General features: G+C 39.1%; 1 protein-coding gene across 3 annotated transcripts in view; it reads left to right on the top strand.

Moving 5' to 3' along the window:
* Positions 1 to 5,338: 5,338 nt before the first annotated feature.
* Positions 5,339 to 19,735, top strand: part of LOC124140410 (ras-associated and pleckstrin homology domains-containing protein 1-like) — a 220,791-nt gene continuing 206,394 nt past the window's right edge. For 2 of the 3 annotated variants that reach the window (XM_046507950.2, XM_046507947.2), the window contains exon 1: positions 5,339 to 5,445. In XM_046507950.2, coding sequence (XP_046363906.2) covers positions 5,423 to 5,445 — 23 coding nt within the window. In that variant the 5' untranslated portion in view covers positions 5,339 to 5,422. Of the gene's footprint in view, positions 5,446 to 13,994; positions 14,131 to 19,735 lie in introns of those variants that run through there. The other variant, XM_046507948.2, reaches the window with a different exon arrangement.

Below are 19,735 nucleotides of genomic sequence, written 5' to 3'. Positions count from 1 at the left end.
CCATGAGGGGTCAATCAGAGCGTCGCTTACCAGATCATGAAAGTGACAGTCGGAATGTGATTTCTAATCATGCAACCTCGAAAACTTTAAACACGGGGTATTCCGAACGATAGTTACGGGCTTAACGACTGAATCCATACAATCTAGACCATCAATTAGCCATTCCAGAATGTTCTTTTGTTCAGGTTCAAATTTTTAATCGAGAATTTGCCAAAATATGTTTCGAAGCGTAGTCGCCAATTTGAAATTAGTGCCGAGGAAGCTGCCTTCTAATTGGCTAATGTCGACTTCTTTTTAGTCATTCCATTGGTCGGTCAAAGTTCGCGCAAGGTCGGTCTGACGTGACCCGTAATGGGATGTCCTCAGATTTTTGTTTAGCGGTAGAGAGAACTAAGATCTGATTTTAATGTGATTGCCAGGCTCCATTGGAGATATCGCTTGAGATTTAGAGTATACTAAAATCATTTGCGTTATATATCATTTTTACAAAACGAGTATTTTTCAAAGTTTACAAGTTTCGTAAAAAATGCTATTAAAGGAGAATGGGTGTGGTATTTATTTTATTTATCTTTTCGTTCGTTAAACAGATACCATACCGAAACCGGTTGCAAATCTGGTTGCGCATGGAAATTGATTGATGCCCAAACATGGGCATTGTTAGAATAGGTCCCCAGCAACCTATGCAGGTCGGAAGAGGTGACCAAATGGATCGGGTGGTCATGCTCGGTCACCTGATTGACTGCGTGTCATCGTAATCTGCTCACAATACCAATCACCGGATTGTCTGCTCAGAGTATTATATACAGGCCGCCGACGTATAGCTGGAATATTGCTGAGTGCGGCAATAAACAACAAACAAACATAACCGAAACACGTTAGTGTTAAAACAAGTATTCCAGCAACATCACGACGGGGCACACCAGAAATGGGCTTCACACTTTGTTACCATGTGGGGTATCGAACCCGAGCCTTCGACTTGACGAGCGAACACTTTCACTACTAGGCTACCCACCGCCCTCGAAACACAGAACCATACGACACGCACTGTTTACATGTTCTCTGTAAGGTCACGCAACGTACGTGTCGGCTTTACGCCATCAGATGCAGAGGCATGTGTACCGAACAGGCACATCACATTACATCTCGTGTTTTAATTACGGAAGAGTTGAAACCTGGAGAGCTTCACTTGCTACAGCTCACCTGGTGTTTAAACTATGTTTGGACAAGGCATGAAAATTACATAATTATATTTATCTAACAAATTTGAAGAAACAATTTTTTAAACGTTTAAGGATCGCCCAGAAATCCATAAGGCTGAATGATATTTATGCATGATAAGTTAAACTGAATGATATACTAACCTGAATGTTTAGCTCCCGTTTTGTACGTTTTCCAGATCTTGTCTTTCTTCAAGGCTAGAAGGTTTGGCACGAAGAACCGAATTTGTTTTTGTTTAAATTTAAACAAACGACTTTGTCTTTGAAATGGAAATATTTGCATATCAGATCCTATAAATAGTTTCTATGCAGCTTGTTCAAATCGTCAACATCAAAGTTCAGTTTGCTTTCCATGGCAATCGTTACCTCTTGTGGTGGGGTCTCACATTTGCATTCTGGTTTGGTCTGTACTTTGATTACCATTTATATTTAACGACATTTGTCATGTGTATTATATATAGACTTTGTATAAATATGCATTATAACAGAGATATGAATCACTGGGTATTGGAGGCACCAAGTATAGGTATAGGTATTAGTTATGTTCCGACTTGCAGTATACCACGTGACTTCTTTTGGCCACGCCCCCAGCGGCTTGAGGAATACTGTATATAAAGAGGCGGTACCTAGGACTAAAAATACGCATCAGTCGGAAAGCGCACGTTAAATCTCCAAAGTAAGTAAGTAAGTTAGTTAGTAAGTAGGACTAAACAAATCCGTGTGCGACTTACGCTTGCAGTCGGAAAGCGCACGTTAAATCTCCAAAGTAAGTAAGTAAGTAAGTAAGTAAGTTAGTAAGTAGGACTAAACAAATCCGTGTGCGACTTACGCTTGCAGTCGGAAAGCGCACGTTAAATCTCCAAAGTAAGTAAGTAAGTAAGTAAGTAAGTTAGTAAGTAGGACTAAACAAATCCGTGTGCGACTTACGCTTGCAGTCGGAAAGCGCACGTTAAATCTCCAATATAAGTAAGTAAGTAAGTAAGTAAGTTAGTAAGTAGGACTAAACAAATCCGTGTGCGACTTACGCTTGCAGTCGGAAAGCGCACGTTAAATCTCCAAAGTAAGTAAGTAAGTAAGTAAGTAAGTTAGTAAGTAGGACTAAACAAATCCGTGTGCGACTTACGCTTGCAGTCGGAAAGCGCACGTTAAATCTCCAAAGTAAGTAAGTAAGTAAGTAAGTAAGTTAGTAAGTAGGACTAAACAAATCCGTGTGCGACTTACGCTTGCAGTCGGAAAGCGCACGTTAAATCTCCAATATAAGTAAGTAAGTAAGTAAGTAAGTTAGTAAGTAGGACTAAACAAATCCGTGTGCGACTTACGCTTGCAGTCGGAAAGCGCACGTTAAATCTCCAAAGTAAGTAAGTAAGTAAGTAAGTAAGTTAGTAAGTAGGACTAAACAAATCCGTGTGCGACTTACGCTTGCAGTCGGAAAGCGCACGTTAAATCTCCAATATAAGTAAGTAAGTAAGTAAGTAAGTTAGTAAGTAGGACTAAACAAATCCGTGTGCGACTTACGCTTGCAGTCGGAAAGCGCACGTTAAATCTCCAAAGTAAGTAAGTAAGTAAGTAAGTAAGTTAGTAAGTAGGACTAAACAAATCCGTGTGCGACTTACGCTTGCAGTCGGAAAGCGCACGTTAAATCTCCAATATAAGTAAGTAAGGGCTCAAAACTCCCCATGAGTAAAGAGTAAGAAGGTCATTTTCGTAGTGCTGTAGTGTTTATGTTACTATCCCCTTATCAGCTATTCCTATTTTTTCAAGGTAAGCCGTGATTGTTAAATCGGCTCTACCAGAGGCGTTCGTAAATTCTTCAAAATCATCGTCATCATGAACCGTTGCAATGTGACCACGTGACCACGTGTATTTCCGACTTTGCCTCTGAAAGAGCGAAATTAACGAAATTTGTCAAGGATAATCCAACAAATGGCCTCACACATATGACATCGCATCCATCCAAGGCATGGTTATATTTCCATGATAAACATATATTTAAAACACCCGTTCTTTTGTGTTCATTCCTAAAGGGATAGCAAATATATCTAAAGACTATGTGTGTTAAAAAAAACAATTGTAGAGCGTTCACTCACATATATTTTTTATGTTTTGCAGGCAGCTACAGTAAAGGTGGCATGCACTTTACAAGTATTATAATTTCGTAACCGGCTGTAGTTGACTTCCTCGATAAAACCACAGCTGGAATCCGATGCCATGAGTATTGTTCACGTCTCAGTTTTATGTTTGCATGGCTCACTTTATCCAAACATTTTCGAAAACATTTTTTTGTCTACGTAGCATGCACCAATCACATGGTCAAGACCCGTGAAGATCCGGGGTAGAATACGTCTTCCATGCTTGCCTTAAAAAGTAACTATGCTTGTCGTAAGAGGTGACTAACGGGATCGGGTGGTCAGGCTCGCTGACTTGGTTGATGCATGTCAAACGACTGGGTGGTTTGGTGGTCAGGCTCGATGACTTGCATAAAACATCAGTCACTGGTTGGTCTGGTCCTAACTCAATTAATTACAAGCGCCTGTCATAAAACTGGATTAGTGCTGAAGCGGCGTTGAACAAACGAACCCTCACTCAGGCGACATATTTAACTCGTGAGCCATATCTCGTCAAAGCGTCTGTAAAATCACAATTAACACAGCTATTAGACGATTTACATAATTGCTGTTTGTCACGAAAATTTGAAACCAGGTTGAAAAGAACAGTCACCAGAACCTAGCTTCTGATAATGTCGTGTTAAATTATTTGAAAAAACGCAATCAAAATGTCTGTTTCGGATACATTTACGTTTTCGTTTTAAAAACCAAGAAGCATGCTTCAAACAAATGCCTTTTTTGGACTGAATGTTAGGCGATGATACTTGAAGCGTACGTTAAAGGTATGGAGACAGCCAAGAAGTGCGACCTTTATGCTGTTTCTCAATTCGGTATAGGGCCGAAAAGCTAACTCGTTAACAAGTCACGTCTTTGGGACAAGTTCTTAACCCTTAATATGACAACTCATTATTGAGTGTATCCTTAGCACTATGTATAACAGTCATCTACAACTTATAGGAAATCCACCACAACATATGGTCTCAATGCAAACCTATTTTGAAAAGGAAGTAAAGTCGATACCAGTAGCTTTCTTGAGATTTTAATCAATAGGAAGTAAGGGGGAATTTGCTACCCCCGGCTTCCATGGGCGTTAAACTACGGAAGCGGAGTGGGGCCACGATGAAATTTCTTTTTGTCTAAGTATCTCCTACGTGAACTTAGTATCTTCTACCACGGACCTATATAAGTCCGTGCTTCTACGTAGGACTTACTATCTCTTACGTAGCTATTAGTATGGCCTAGAATCACTATCTCCTACGTAAGAGGTACTAAGTCATACTAAAACATATCTGTATATAGACCCGTGAAGATCCGGGTTAAAATAGGTCTTCAGCAAGCCATCCTTGCCGTAATTGGCGACTATGCTTGTCTTGTAGTAAGGGGCGACTAACTTGATTGATGCATGTCATCGTATCCCGATCGCGTAGATAGATGCTCATGATGTCAATCATTGGATTGTCTGGACCAGACTCGATTATTTCAGACCGCCTTCATATAGCTGGAATATTGCTGTATGTGTGTGTGTGTGTGTGCGCGCGCGTGGTGCGTGTGTACGTGCGTGCGTGCGTGTGTGTGAATGATGTATATATAGTGCACACACAATATCGTATTTACCATGGAAACATGAAAATATGCTATTATTTTTGTGCTGTGACAGCATGCGTCGAATGACATGCCTACTTTCAACATTAACCGCACAATAACAATGTTTCTATTTGAATTGCCTGTGTAATAGCAAGCCAATAATAGGTGACGAATATATACCATATATCACCTACATTGTCGCCACAAGCTGCCGTGCATGGGGCGGTTCACTGACGGAACACGATCAAAGCTCAAACCTGTCACGAATGTACCATATAAATTATTGAGAAAAGCAAAGTTGTCTAAACATTGTATTACACCCAGTTTAGGTCTTATCAATTTCCTATATACTTCGGACTTTCTTTTTCACTTCAACCACCAGCTGTCGCCAGCTGCTGTGTCACGTGATCATATACATTTCACAGATGCACGGTCAATCTATACATGCGATATACAACATATCATTTAACTGTGGAGTACCGTTATCTGGCTTAGCCTCCCTTGACGCTCTTCATCATGCTTTACGCTTGCTTGACCGGGTAGGTAACAATGTTGATAATACTGTGACATTCTTAATTTGTTTTTGTTGATGAAGATACACATCTTTAACTGCGTTGTTAGCCACATTGACATATATGCGTGATATACGCATGTTGAATCCAATATTGATGTTATTAATCATCGGTGAGGTAAAAGGGGGTTTGATGTCGCGTTCAAGATTATGGCACTTGTATAGTAACGTTCGTGCACGTGTGTGTGTGTGTGTGTGTGTGTGTGCGTGTGTGTGCGTGCGTGTGCGTGTGCGGGGCTGCTTGTACTAGTCCTGAATAATCCCGATTTTACAGTACTAGCCCACGAAGATACCATGCCGCAGTTTAAAATGAATACCCCACTCAGACACCGTATACCGACTCCGAGCCGACTTAATGCCGAGCGCCAGGCAGGGTAACAACAAGTACCATGTTATGACGCGGCCGATTTGATTGTATGTTGTGTTTAATTCTTAAAGAGGAGCTGTGTGCCTCTGATACCCAGTGTCACAGTGTTGGGTGATTGAGGTGGTAAAATAATACCTGTCTTCGGCAATATTATGGCATATACAGCGACTGTATTGTTGGTATAATTATTTACTTGTAATTTGATGTACATAAACTACCTGGTATAAGAAAGTATACACCCATGTTTGGTAGCTAAAAATGAAACAAACAAGGAATGTTTATTCGATGGTGATGTATTTAATACGGGTGCGGGGGCACGGGTGGCCCAGTCGTCTAAGGCGCCGCGATTCGCTGTGCAGAGTTGCGTCCCTTTGGTACGCCAGAAACCTATGATTGTGGGTTCGAATCCCGGTTCCCCCCGATTATGTTTCTAGGTTTGTCACCACCATATCCGCGCTCGTGGGTTTCAACGAAGTGATAAACGTCTGTTCGGGCTTTCCTCTCACATTAAGCTGACACAGCGCGATATAACTGTAAAACTGTTTAAAGCGGGGATAAACCCAACTCACTCACTCACTAATACGGTAGGCATAGTCGTGTTTTGAACATTTAGGTGGCAGTGTTTCGGCGACTGTTTTCAGCCTAGTTACGTTTTGGATGTCAACTTCTTTATTATAAAGAACACAACGTTTCGGAGTACATACTTATCTGATAAAGGAGAAAGTATATACACCGAAACGTTGCGTTCCTCCTAATATAGAAATTGACATCTTTAAATTCTCTTCCTTATGTGTGTCACTTCTAAATGCCTTTCAAAGACTTAGATACGCTTTGATACATTTATACACTTTGGGTCAAATCCAATTTTCAAATGTATAGTTTGTTTTGCCCTGCAGTTTTGTAAATCTGAAAAAGCAGGCAAAGGTTGCCTTGACTTGAATTTGCAAGTACTAACAAATGGGCCGAGCCTGTTTCACTGTTAACGCTTCTGTGCAGATATAGCATGTGTTAGTTATTGGCTAGACAGATGTGCGTTGTATATATGTGTGGAATGTTTATATGGAACAATAATTGGAATCGATCAAAATATTTTATTATGAACAGGTAGGTGAGATCTGAAAGCTTATTTCGAGGGGGATTGTAATCGCCTCAAGGATATGTGACGACTTCTGCTGTCTGCCACGACGTCGTTCATATGCATGTACTTACTCGTGCATAGTTCGTGAATCATTCGGATTTTATTGCCAACGATTGCCCAATTTTCAGCCTGAATTATTCAGTGTATTATATCTTCATTCTGCTATGATAAATATTTATCATAATAGACAGAGGCCTATGTGATAAATATTTATCATACACAATGTAGATATAATACACTGGGCAATCGAGACATGTATCTGATTGCGGGTGATTCGGGAACGTTGATATCTTGCGTTCTGTTCATGTATATCATCGGTGTTCTGTCTTGAATGTATCTGAAACGCCGTCATATAGCTGCAATATTAATGAGTGCGGCGTTAAACAAACAAACGAATGTATCTGAAACTGTTTAAACTATTAGGTCCACCACAGCTTGTATCGTTTACAGTTGGGGGCACGGGTGGCCCAGTCGTCTAAGGCGCCGCGATTCGCTGTGCAGAGTTGCGTCCCTTGGGTACGCCAGGAACCTATGATTGTGGGTTCGAATCCCGGTTCGCCCCGATTATGTTTCAAGGTTTCTCAGCACCATACCCGCGCTCGTGGGTTTCACCGAAGTGGTAAACGTCTGAGACCTGCATCACTTCGGGCTTTCCTCCCACATTAAAGCTGACACGCCGTGATATAACTGGAATACTGTTAAAAGCGGCCCAACTCACTCATTCACTCACTCACTCGTTAACAGTTGGTTAAGCTCGGGACAGTGCATAACGAAAACACCGATGTACTAAGTTTTAACTGAGTGTTCTAATTCCACAAGACAATTTGACATTGGTAATTAATTACAGTGTTGAGAAAGAGACTTAACTTGGTAATATATTGATTAAAAAACACAAATGATACAACTAAATCAGTCTTTATTGTAAACGGAAAATATACTTTAATATTTCAACACTGCTGAAATACATCAGTGCAACTTCTTAAGTGAGGTTACCTCCCTCTGTCTACAAATATACAGGGGTTGTAATATATTGATTAACGTTCAGGAGCACAAACGATACAGATGAGATTATATCCTTATCATATTTTGCTATTCAGAAAGTCATGATTCATGTAATCCCTTCGTGAAAGGTCCATGATGTCTGATTAGGTAAATTGGAAGTAAAATGTATTGATAAAGACACCAAGTATATTTTTAGGACGCCTTGAATTTCAGCGTCCATATTATACATTATATTATAATAAAGAGCGGGAGACATTTAATGTGGAGGCGCTTCTTTCGTAGTCAGCGGTATGGGCGTCTTTTGTGGTAAATCCCGCCCACAGCCAGGTATTACCCGTGCATTGTGCTTGTATAAGCACGTTACAAAACATGGGTTCACTTGATTCCAAATATATATCGTTCGGCGTTTTTGAACAAATGGTCTTCCATTGGAACAAAAGCTTTTTTCCCATTTATATTCTAACAACAAAAGTCAGTCTAAAGGTTTAGATGTGTGCAATTCTCTACGGAGCCTGCGATTATCTCCCTTTGAATACAATGTGATTTAGCAATACTTGTTCATTGGTTTCGTTTGAAGCAAAAAATAAGCAAATTAACAGACGACTGCACCGTTCACGTAGATATATACCTGCATGTAGACACAATAATGCAATAAACATGCAGTATAATGGAAGACAATTTCCGAATCTTTACCCTTCTTCCAAAAGGACAGTGAACCCCCATTAATCCGAACGACACAGTTCCCGCTGAATTCGTCCCGATTAACAAATATCCAGATCCACGGTAAATAAAATACCATGGATACGTGTTTCACAAAAGTCGGAACCAAAACAATAGTAATGAGACAAATAATGTCTTAAGTGAAAAGACCCGTGAAGATCCGGGGTAGAATAGATCTTCAGCAACCCATGCTTGCCGTAAAAAAACGACTATGCTTGTCGTAAGAGGCGACTAAAGGCATCGGGTGGTCAGGCTCACTCATCGTATCCCAATTGCGTGGATCGATGCTCATGATGTCAATCACTGGATCGTTTGGTCCAGACTCGATTATTTACAGAGCGCCGTCATATACAGTAAACTACGGTTATAACGAACTCGAAGGGACCACTATTTTAGTTCGTAATAACCGTAGTTCGTTATAAGCATATAAACAGCATTTATACAACAAATGGTTGAGACTAAAAATAACTTCGTTATATCGGTCAGTTTGTTATAAGCGTATTCGTTATAACCGTAGTTTACTGTAGCTGGAATATTGCTGAGTGCGGCGTTAAACAACAAACAAACAAATCTCAAGTGAAAAGAAGGTTTTCTTCAAAGAGTCAATGAAGAAGTCAATAGAATACTTTCCTTCCTGTTGTATTGTGTAGTTACTACCCGTCTGTGACAACTATGTAGATATTACCTACTCAATAGCGTCATACATTGCTACTTAAACCTCTTGACATAAGTAAGCGAGATACACAAGCATGATCCATATATAGACTGGGGTCTGTATCAAGTGAACAAGTCGTCGTGTATACGACAAGGGGCAACGCAGTGCACAGAAATTGACCAGTTTTGTCTTGCTTTCTCAGGAATATTGATATCTGTGAGTAAAGAGAAAAAGATTTGATAAAGTGTCATAACGATTTCAATATTACTTCTACCTCGGTGGGTTGTACCAGAGTGAACTGTTTGTGCTGGATGCCGAGCTGTGGTGGAAATATACTGGTGCACGTTGGAGATAAATGGATGACCTTACGTGAAGCGTATTTGTCGAAAAATTTAAAATAATTTTGTTTCACTTGAAGGGCAGATAACTCTAAACCACCTGCGCGACTGGGCTGTCGGTTTGTGCACACAAATTTCCGTATAGTTGTAAATACATAATCAATGTTCGTAGGTATCGCAAAATGCAATTAATATTTTTAAGTAGGTACGAATTCCAATAATTATTTGTATGGCTATTAAAAGTACATTTACACAGAAATTTATCGATTTTGGTTAAAAAGAGGATATTTTTCAACGGCGGATCCAGCATTTTTCAAAGGGAGGGGTCCAAAATATCAAAATCCTCTCTCAGATAATTGTACTGCCTACATCATACTACATTTGGTTTTCAAATTATTGGTGTACATGCACATATTTTCTTCAGTGGAAAACTTCAGTTTTGCCTTGATCAGTGATGTTGAGAATTGTTTTACAAACTGTCAACCACGCGCCTAATATTACATATAGGGAGCGGCGCGAGAGGTCTTAATGGTTGGGCCATCCCAGTGGTCTTGTGGATACATCTTTTGCCCGGAGAGCGGAAGGTCGGTGGTTCGATCACTGGTCGCGTCATACCAAATACGTTAAAAGATGGTACTTGTTGTTATCCTGCCTAGCGCTCGGCATCAAGGGGCTAAAACAAGGACTGGTCAGCTTTGGAGTCAGTATACTGTGAATGGGGCATGGTGTCTCGGTAGGTTCGGCATAAAGCCGACATTAGTCTGGACTAGCCCAAGCAGATGGACACACGCACGCACGCACGCACGCACGCACGCCATATAAGAGCAATCATTTTAAACGTTATGTTAAATCCTTTTTCACCTCACCTCACCTAAAGAACTCATTTCAAAAATCGTACGCCGCTTCTCGAAACCTTCCATGAGCGGCGTAACAGGGAACTATTTCGGGCCGCGTGTCACGAGCAGACACAATGACTTAAAAATACTTTCAAGGACACAATACATTTCCTGTCATTCCCTGTCCGTTAAAAAGGTTTGTGACAAAAAGTTACTTGCGTCGAACGAAAATCCATCACAGAAAACCCTAAAATGGAAATATAATGATTGAAAAACGCACATGTCTGTGTGCAGTGGAATTATTTCTGAAAACTGGGTCTGATTCTATTTTGTGTGCTTGAAAGGAGAATGCAATAGACGCATCACAATGCAGTCAATATGCAGGCGCACGACCTGGTTTACACGTGTGTTCGCGCAACACCTGCACGTGGTGAATAGCCCTCTCTGATTAGTCACTGCGTCATGGCGCGTTGTCCTGCGCATAGCTATGAATCCAACGTGACCGGTGCTGAAATGCTTGAAGCTGATTGGTCAATCCATGGGAAACATTATTTCTTTGTTGTTTAGATATAAAAAGTTTCGAAATCAGCCAACGAAAAATTTGATTTGAATATTTATATTTGGCAATACGCTGGGCCTTGTTGGTCTAGTATACGTGCATAAAAGAAATGTATTATGATTTAATTTAATAACATCGTTATGCGTAGCAATATCGATACTTTGCCTGTATATGCATGTGGGTGAGGGGCGTGTTATGTCCCGTGCACGTGTGGTTTGGGCAGAGTTGCGCCCCTTGGTCGTGCCGGAATGCGATAGTCATGGCTTCGAATCCCATAGTCGACCTGATTTTTTATGTTAGTTTTGTACACCATGTATATCAATGCTCGTGGTTTTACATCTAAACTGACATCTAGTCTCTGAAATGAACATATATTGGGAGATAAACAGCTGTTAAATTATAGTTATAAAAATGTAATAAAAAGGAGCCCAGAGACTCTCTTCAATTTCAGATACTGTAGCACATGTATTCTAGACTTGGCAAATAGTATAGACTTGCATAAATAGTTTACCTCCATATATTAAGCTTACACGCTTTGATACAACTCAGATTCTGTTAAAGCGGCGTTAAACAAAACTCACTCACCCACATATAGCATGTTTAAGCAATATCCTTACATCTACGAAAACAGTGGTCAGCGGTTTTTTAAAGAAGTTGAAATATTCCAAAATGTCAAATAAATGAACAAAAACAATCGCCCAATAATGGGCATTTTATTGACTCAATTTTAGGGCCGTAAATGTCGCCCAATCAGGGACCATCTGTTCTCGCGCCTGTATTATGAATGCCCCCCAGATCTAATTAAAGCAAATCGGATGACGTAATTCGATTGTTCGGTGACAATGTAACACAGGTAGACAATTGGGGACATCATGTACCGTATCGATCAAGATATTGGAAAATTATACTGGTGGGGATATAGAGAAGGGTCATTTGAAATATCATCGATTCGGTTGGTGAGGACAATGCTGTGCACGGCGCGTTATAGCGAGGAGCACGTGGCTTTGTTCCCGAATACGAATGACAGTCACATAGTCGTGTGTCACAACTGATTCGGGATTTGATTAGAAGCTATTAAATATTCACGTTCAATATTTCAATAGTCGTAATAAATCCATATATTTATAAACACGTAGACACTAAATCCTGGCGTATTTTTAGTTCAGGGTATTTTTGAATTAATGTGATAGTTGGAGGCCTGTATTTTCGACGAATCTCGCTTTTCTTTCCCGAGTCAAACAGTCGGCGGTTTGACAGGAGAGATCATGGGCTGGGGTTTGATGAGGCGAAAGTCCTCACCTGCTTCTGATTATCACGTGACAACGAGAACGCATTACCCAGACGAACGACTGAACAGGGGACAAACAATTCGAAAAATTGTAGCTAAATTGAAAAAGAAAATGCAAAAATGCTTTAAAAAATCAGAAATAAAAATATACGGAAATTATTATGGATTTTTCTGTCCGTTTATGCAGGATTTATAAATTATGTAATCATTTAAGAACCATGAAGACAGAATCAAGAATTGTATTGTTCAGAACACCCTCGTAGGGCTGGGTACAAACCATCTACATTCGGGAATAAATATAATTATAGACACGAAAGGTGGATATACATAATGTTCATTATATGTAGAGATATTACATTTTATGAATATATATTTTATTACATACATATTATATGTATTATTTCATTCAAGGTGCGTAAATATTTATACCTATCGTGGCACGCTGGCACGCTTAAAAATGACGTAATTAATTCAATACGGGTTACATTCTATATCGTATAGTGAAGGCACATGTGGTCAGTTGGTTGTGTTGTCCGAGCTGGACACGGGTAGATTACGGGGGTGGCTATCGTCATGTTTGTGTACGCTGACGTAATACTACATCACACACACACGACCCAACCCACACGCATCAGTCAGCCATGTGCAGAGGTGGTCACGTGACCCTGACAGAAACGTCCACAACATACGTCTGTGGGGACGTACTAGGATAAAGAGTGTGTATTGTAGCATGCCGGGGATATTTAGCAGCGGAAATACGCAATATAAAAGGTGAGATATAGGTCTTACTTAAAAACTACTGGTCGAAGAGGTTATTTTTAGTGCATATGTCTCGTAAACAACAACTTGTGTTAAAGTTTACGCAATTTATGGATAATTACTTCTTTATTTTCTGTAAAGGCGACGTTTCGGTATAGATCCTTATACCGTTGTCTACTTTGTCAGCTGTCAGTGCCTCACAAACAATTAATATGGTATTAAATAAGGGGTACTTGTGGGCTTGTCGTGTGCGGTATGATAAGTACAAATGATTATGCAAGCCTTTGTGTGAAATTTCAAAGTATATGTATTAAAAACTAGTCAGGTCAAAAAACATCTCTTGTACGTTTATATTTCAAAATAAATAATTATGATTAAATAAATCAATAAATGTATAAATAAATAAAACATATTTTTTGGAAACATAAAACACGTGGGAAACAACCAAACCGTAAACATTAGCGTGTGAAATGAACATCCCACTCCGGCAGAAACATCCCACGATTTCAAAATATTTCGAGTGTAGCAACCTGTCACGTTCGTTGCAATACACATCACAATGATTAAGGTGTGATTTCTAACAATAGCTCTCAAACACTCATCTCAAAGGCTCGCGACCCGCTCAAGGCGTGTGGTATTTCTTTTCCGGGTATGCTATTCGGTGTTATAAACACCGTGGGTTGTATATATGCAAATATCTCACCACTCATGCGTAACATTGAACCACCCCCACCATACCGCAGCGAAATGACTGGTTGATACATTCTTGATTATGCACACAGCGAGGTCAATTTACAAATTATGCAAGGTCAGAGGTAAACATCCGGGGTTTGCCAGGTCTGTTTTTGACCTCCATTGACTGAAGATCTGCTAATCATGTCTGGCCAATATAAGTAAAGATATAGGCTTGTTTGAGCGTTCGTAGAGTCGTCTGCTAGTGGATAATAGAGTATACACCGCCTCAGAAAGGATTTTATACTGCATTTGAGAGGTGAGTGGGAAATTTGTATTTATAACATGGCTCCGCAAACGAGCAAGTGCGCGTGAGATGAGGAAGACGAGCGCATCTCGCCGATATTCAACATCTGCAGCAGCCCGGTGCCATGTCGTCTTGGATTCCAAAAATTGGTTCCCAGGCGGAAGAAAATGGTTTTATGGGAATGGGCATGCCTGCAACTTATTATGTTTGAATTTATACAAGCATATCGTTGTTTTGGTGGCGTATTTTGCTTTGTTTACAGATCATTTGGAGCCAGTCTGAACAATGGTTGGAACTGTTAGCTCTCGTGCTCGTCACGCCGGTTGACACATGATGACTAAACCCCCCCAGACGTCATCTTGCCTTCCTTTTACAATCTTGTATTTATTTCTGTTGAAATCCACTTATTTGCCATTCAGAAACATTTCTTATCATGTACGCGAGGCGTATGAATCGCATCTGATGCCAAGAGATGAAAGCGTCAGTGGGAACCAGTGGCTATGATTCATACGTTTCATAATGGCTATGCTGTAACGGAGTGGACCGGCGTCCGCAGGCATACTTACACCATACACAATATCAAAAGATGGGTTTCTGGGACATTATGGAAATCAGACGGAATAATATTTGTGTAAATATCCAAACGTGTGATATTTAAATTGGTTATTTCTGTATACGTAAAATGTAAACAATGAATGTAAACATTGTGATAGATGAGTTGATCAGCATTTAACATAGATCAAATTATGTATCATAGCAGCACAAAATTAATCAAATGTAGCTAATTTGATGTAAATATTTTTTCTTTTCAGAATTTTGGATATAAATTTTAGAAAAAAATGAACAATTGATATTTTTAGGACTTTGGACCCACACACTTGTGTGGGAATATTAGGTGTTCCTATCACTAAGTAAAACAGTGTTACACAATCTGTAACAGAAGTATCAGTCCAAGGGGAGATAATCTTGCATCCAGTGTTTACCTCGTGACACTGAAAGCACTTGAATGGTTGGATGTGAAGGAAATTGTTGGAAGTGGTCGAGATCATAGATAAGAGGTATTGGCTGAGGGACGAGATCAAAGGCCATGCTTAATCACCCAATTGTGTTGGTATGTTTGTGAATGAAAGATAGAATAGCTTATGAAAATTGAAATGTCTTTAACAAATCTAAAGCTTGTTTTCGGAAAAGGTATGCTTGTAAACAGGAATATGAGGGACTTAATAGGTTAAAATTTTGAAGTTTGTTTTCCCATTTTGCCCCATTTGATATTGAACATTTGAAATATTTTTTTCCTTTAATATTTATTACTTAATATTTGTTTTGTTAATACAAAGACAACTGAAGTATGAAATAGTGTTCTGATTGTCTTTTACCTGGATTTAAAATGTTTACAATTGTAGGCAATTTAATCAGTTACCAAAAACATGTTCTTTAACAATTAATATGAAAGATTTTAGATAGTTGTCAGATACAGGTTTTGCTACCATTGGACCCTAATGGTGAGATCCATGTCATCAGAATAGCAATAAATTTTTAATTTAACCCACATGATGTGGAATGGTTATGGATATTTGCCATCATTCGTCTTTAAGTGGACACATGCCTATTTTCCCAATATTTGTAATTAGAACCGAATACCTTCACTGGGTATACAAGCTGTCAGCCTAGTCTGGTCACTGTTCACTTCATGTAAACTCATCACAAGATTATCAACACATTAATTACTGGACGTCTTGGCTGACGTGCATCTCCATTTAAAACTCATCCTGCTGACAACTGTTTATTTTTGTATTCAGAATCGCAGAAATAAAAGTACATGTAGAATCACGGTCAGGGAGGGCAGGGAAATAGATAAGTAAGACAGATAAATAAATAAGTTGTGCTCGTGTTCTGGAGGGTCCATCTTCATTCGTCATTTCTGCTGATGACCGCCTCCGTGGTCTATTGGTAGAGCGTCCGCCCGGAGAGAGTGGAAGGTCCCGGGTTCGATCCCCGGCCGCGTCATACCAAAAGATGTTAAAAGATGGTACTTGTTGTTACCCTGTCTGGCGCTTGGCATTAAGGGGCTAAAACAAGGACTGGTCGGCTCGGAGTCATTATACTGTGTCTGAGTGGGGTATTCATGTTAAACTGTGGCATGGTATCTCAGTGTGCTAGCACTATAAATCGGCATCAGTCCGGACTAGTACAAGCAGCCACACACGTACATGCACGTCGCTTTATATGCAATAATCTTGGACGCGACGTTAAACCCAGTTTCACCTCACCTCATTTCTGCTGATGGACATCTGTGTTTAGTTTCTGCAGGACAGTACCGGTACATGCTCAATGTTCAGTTTGTGTTACAGTCCATGTGTAGCCACGCTTTGTTTTTCGATGTTCAGAATCCAAAAGTCACAATCAGAAAATATTATAAAATTAATTTGAATGTAATTTTATTTGCGTGACTGCACTGTTGTCATGGTTATTGATTGATTTGAAAAATAAACCTATGTTTGATTATGGTTAACAGCTTTTGCTGAGCAGTTATCTTGGGTCAACTGAAATAAAAATACACTTGTGTAGCATACATTATACTTGTAATACTTGTACAATGCATTGATTTATATTATACTTTTAATTATATAGTTAATAGTTGCTTTCATTTTGTATTATTTTTAAAGTTCTTTCTTTTTGTTTTTATTTTCCATTGAAGTTGAATATGGAGCTGTTTGGTGAAAAAACAAGAAAAATTTACACAATTTTTAAATTTACCTTCTGAAATTGGCTCTTGGCTCCAGTTGGTCAAATCTATAAATGAAAAACTTTAATAATTATCACTGAGGTCTCCTTTCATGCTAATTTGAAAGCTGTTGTCATTTATTACTGCATATTTGTTATTTGTTATATAGTTATATGTTTTAGATATTTAAAAAAGAACTTTGTCAGGTGTTATTGGAATAGAATGGATTATACATGGTATACAGCAATTTTAACAAGCCATGCTGTTCTGAATGACTCCGTTTCATGTATGGTATGGTATATGGGTAACAATATGGTATGGTGTATGAGTAACAATATGGTATGGTGTATGAGTAACAATATGGTATAGTGTATGGGTAACAATGTGGTATGGTATATGGGTAACAATATGGTATGGTATATGGGTAACAATATGGTTTACTGTTTTCAGGTGATACCAATTTTCTCATATGATGGGTTTACAGTGAAGTTTATTATATTCAGCGACTCCCATATTTTTATTATTACATAAATATGTAATATCCTTTTGATATAATTATTTCATATATATATTATATTTAAATATTGTTTCATAAACTATTCAAAAAGAACATAACAGTTTACTCCAGTGAGCACCTGCAACAACTTGCGGTCAGTTCTGAGGTCTCCTCTAATCATGTAAGGAGGCTTGTTCCAGACATATTTTTGCCAGCTTGCAAAAAAAGGAAACTCGGTTCAACTTGTTGGGGAAGTCTTTTCCCATGTTGTGGAAGGGTGGGAGTTATTTTCTTTTCTTGCTGGAATGAAACGGAAGCCATACCCAAGTGAGGACACAGCCTTTACACTGAGGCCACTGACAGATCCATTGACAGACAGGTTAGCATGGCGGAGGTCGGGGCACCGTGTGTTGTGGGGTAGGGGGGGGGCTTGTCATGTTCTGGGAGCTATGATGGTGGGAGGTGGGGGGGCACCTTGTCATATTGTGGGCTAGGGGTAGCGATACCTTGCACACGTCTCTAAGGCAATAATAATTAGTTTAAATTATAAGTTCTAGAATATGTAAAATAATAAGAACATGTTGTGCCTATAAGAGACTGGAGTCCTTGCACTGTCCACATATTTTGACCTGCCTGTTGAGAGGATAGAGTTATTGCCCATCCATGAACTTTTCTTTCAGTACAGCCTAGGAGCAAGGCTAGGGTAGGGATTGTACAGGTCTCTTGGTCTGTGCTATGATAAAGTGGAGGTCTTTTCGTCTTTGGTGGAATTCTGTATTTGTATTGTATTGTTCTAGACATTCTACATAGTTAGAGGCCCTTGCAGGCCATATTGAAAGCAGAGTTAGATCGTATTTAAATAATCATGTTGGCATTTTTATATGATTGTTTATATTATTGTTCATAGATTTGTGTACTAAGGGTTTTGTATGGGACATGTTTGTATGATTGTTTATATTATTGTTCATAGATTTGTGTACTATAGGTTTTGTATGGGGCATATTTATATGATTGTTTATATTATTGTTCAAAGATTTGTGTACCATAGGTTTTGTATGGGGCATATTTATTTGATTGTTTATATTATTGTTCAAAGATTTGTGTACCATAGGTTTTGTATTGGGCATATTTATATGATTGTTTATATTATTGTTCATAGATTTGTGTACCATAGGTTTTGTATGGGGCATATTTATATGATTGTTTATATTATTGTTCATAGATTTGTGTACGAAAGGTTTTGTATGACAAGCTTAACCCTTGCTTGCCAGAAAGAGCTTGAAACATGTTGATGTGATGTACAGCGATACTGAGTCATTTATCCCTGGTGTTCACTGATTTCTGAACTATCAACACATGGTAAGATGGGGCGTGATGACACGCAACCAGCCAGCCTTGCACCAAACAACCAGCTCAGCTGTAGAAATTAATATTTTTAAAGACTAGGGCACCAGTGGAAACTTTGTTTTACTATTCCTCCACGTTTCTAGCTCGTCCTGCTTGAAAGAACAAAACTGTTTGCTATGTTTACATTTTCAGTTTTATTTAGTTCAGTTTGTAGCAAAATTGAATCATTGAGAACTTGTTCAGAGTAACACACTTTAAATGCTACTGGTCTATGAGGACTACTATTGTTGGATTTTAACTTAGCCTTGCTCCAAGGCTGTACTGAAAGAAAAGTCCATGGATATGTAGTAAATCTATCCTCCTAATAGGCAAGTCTAGTCACTCACTCACTCACTCACTCACTCACATGGTACAGTGATGCCAATTGCAATGACTGATTTCATCATATTAATAACTGGTGTAATTGTCTACAGTTATCAAGTGATAATTCTAACATCACCCTGTATTGTCTGTGATAATTTCACATCACATTTTTCAGCGTGCCTGAAAGTCCTCGCATACCAACAAGCCCAGGGACCATCTCATAATGTGTCTGTTTATTTAATATGCTCTCTTTCAAATCAAACCAATTGAGGATACACTTTGTAATATATATCAAGTAGTGTTATAATGAAAATGAAGTTTAAGCAGCTTGGCCAAATTTGATTAAAATGCATTAAATGAAGATATGTTTTTGTGATGGCCCCCACTAGCATTGTAGTGCTCAAGCACACCCTGACATTTTCGATTGTTTTTGTTGTCATTAAGCTGAGAGCCGTGACACAGTTAGAGGCTAAATTAATATGATCTAGTATTTAGGACGTTGCTTTGTGGTACTTGGAGTATTGGAGTGTTGAACTGAGTAAAGGCGAGTTGAATGTATCATCCGACGTTAAAAGGGCCTTGAACTGTTTCCTTGAACAAAAATGAAAAGTGACACTTAACTGTTATTTTTTTTCCGTTCAGTGCCTTATAATATACCAAAAAACAGGTAGGAATCATGAATCCTT

This window comes from Haliotis rufescens, unplaced genomic scaffold (genome assembly GCF_023055435.1).
Source record: "Haliotis rufescens isolate VD_foot unplaced genomic scaffold, xgHalRufe1.0.p SCAF_37, whole genome shotgun sequence".
Lineage (NCBI taxonomy): Eukaryota > Metazoa > Mollusca > Gastropoda > Lepetellida > Haliotidae > Haliotis > Haliotis rufescens.
This window is presented reverse-complemented; position numbering and strand designations above follow the sequence as displayed.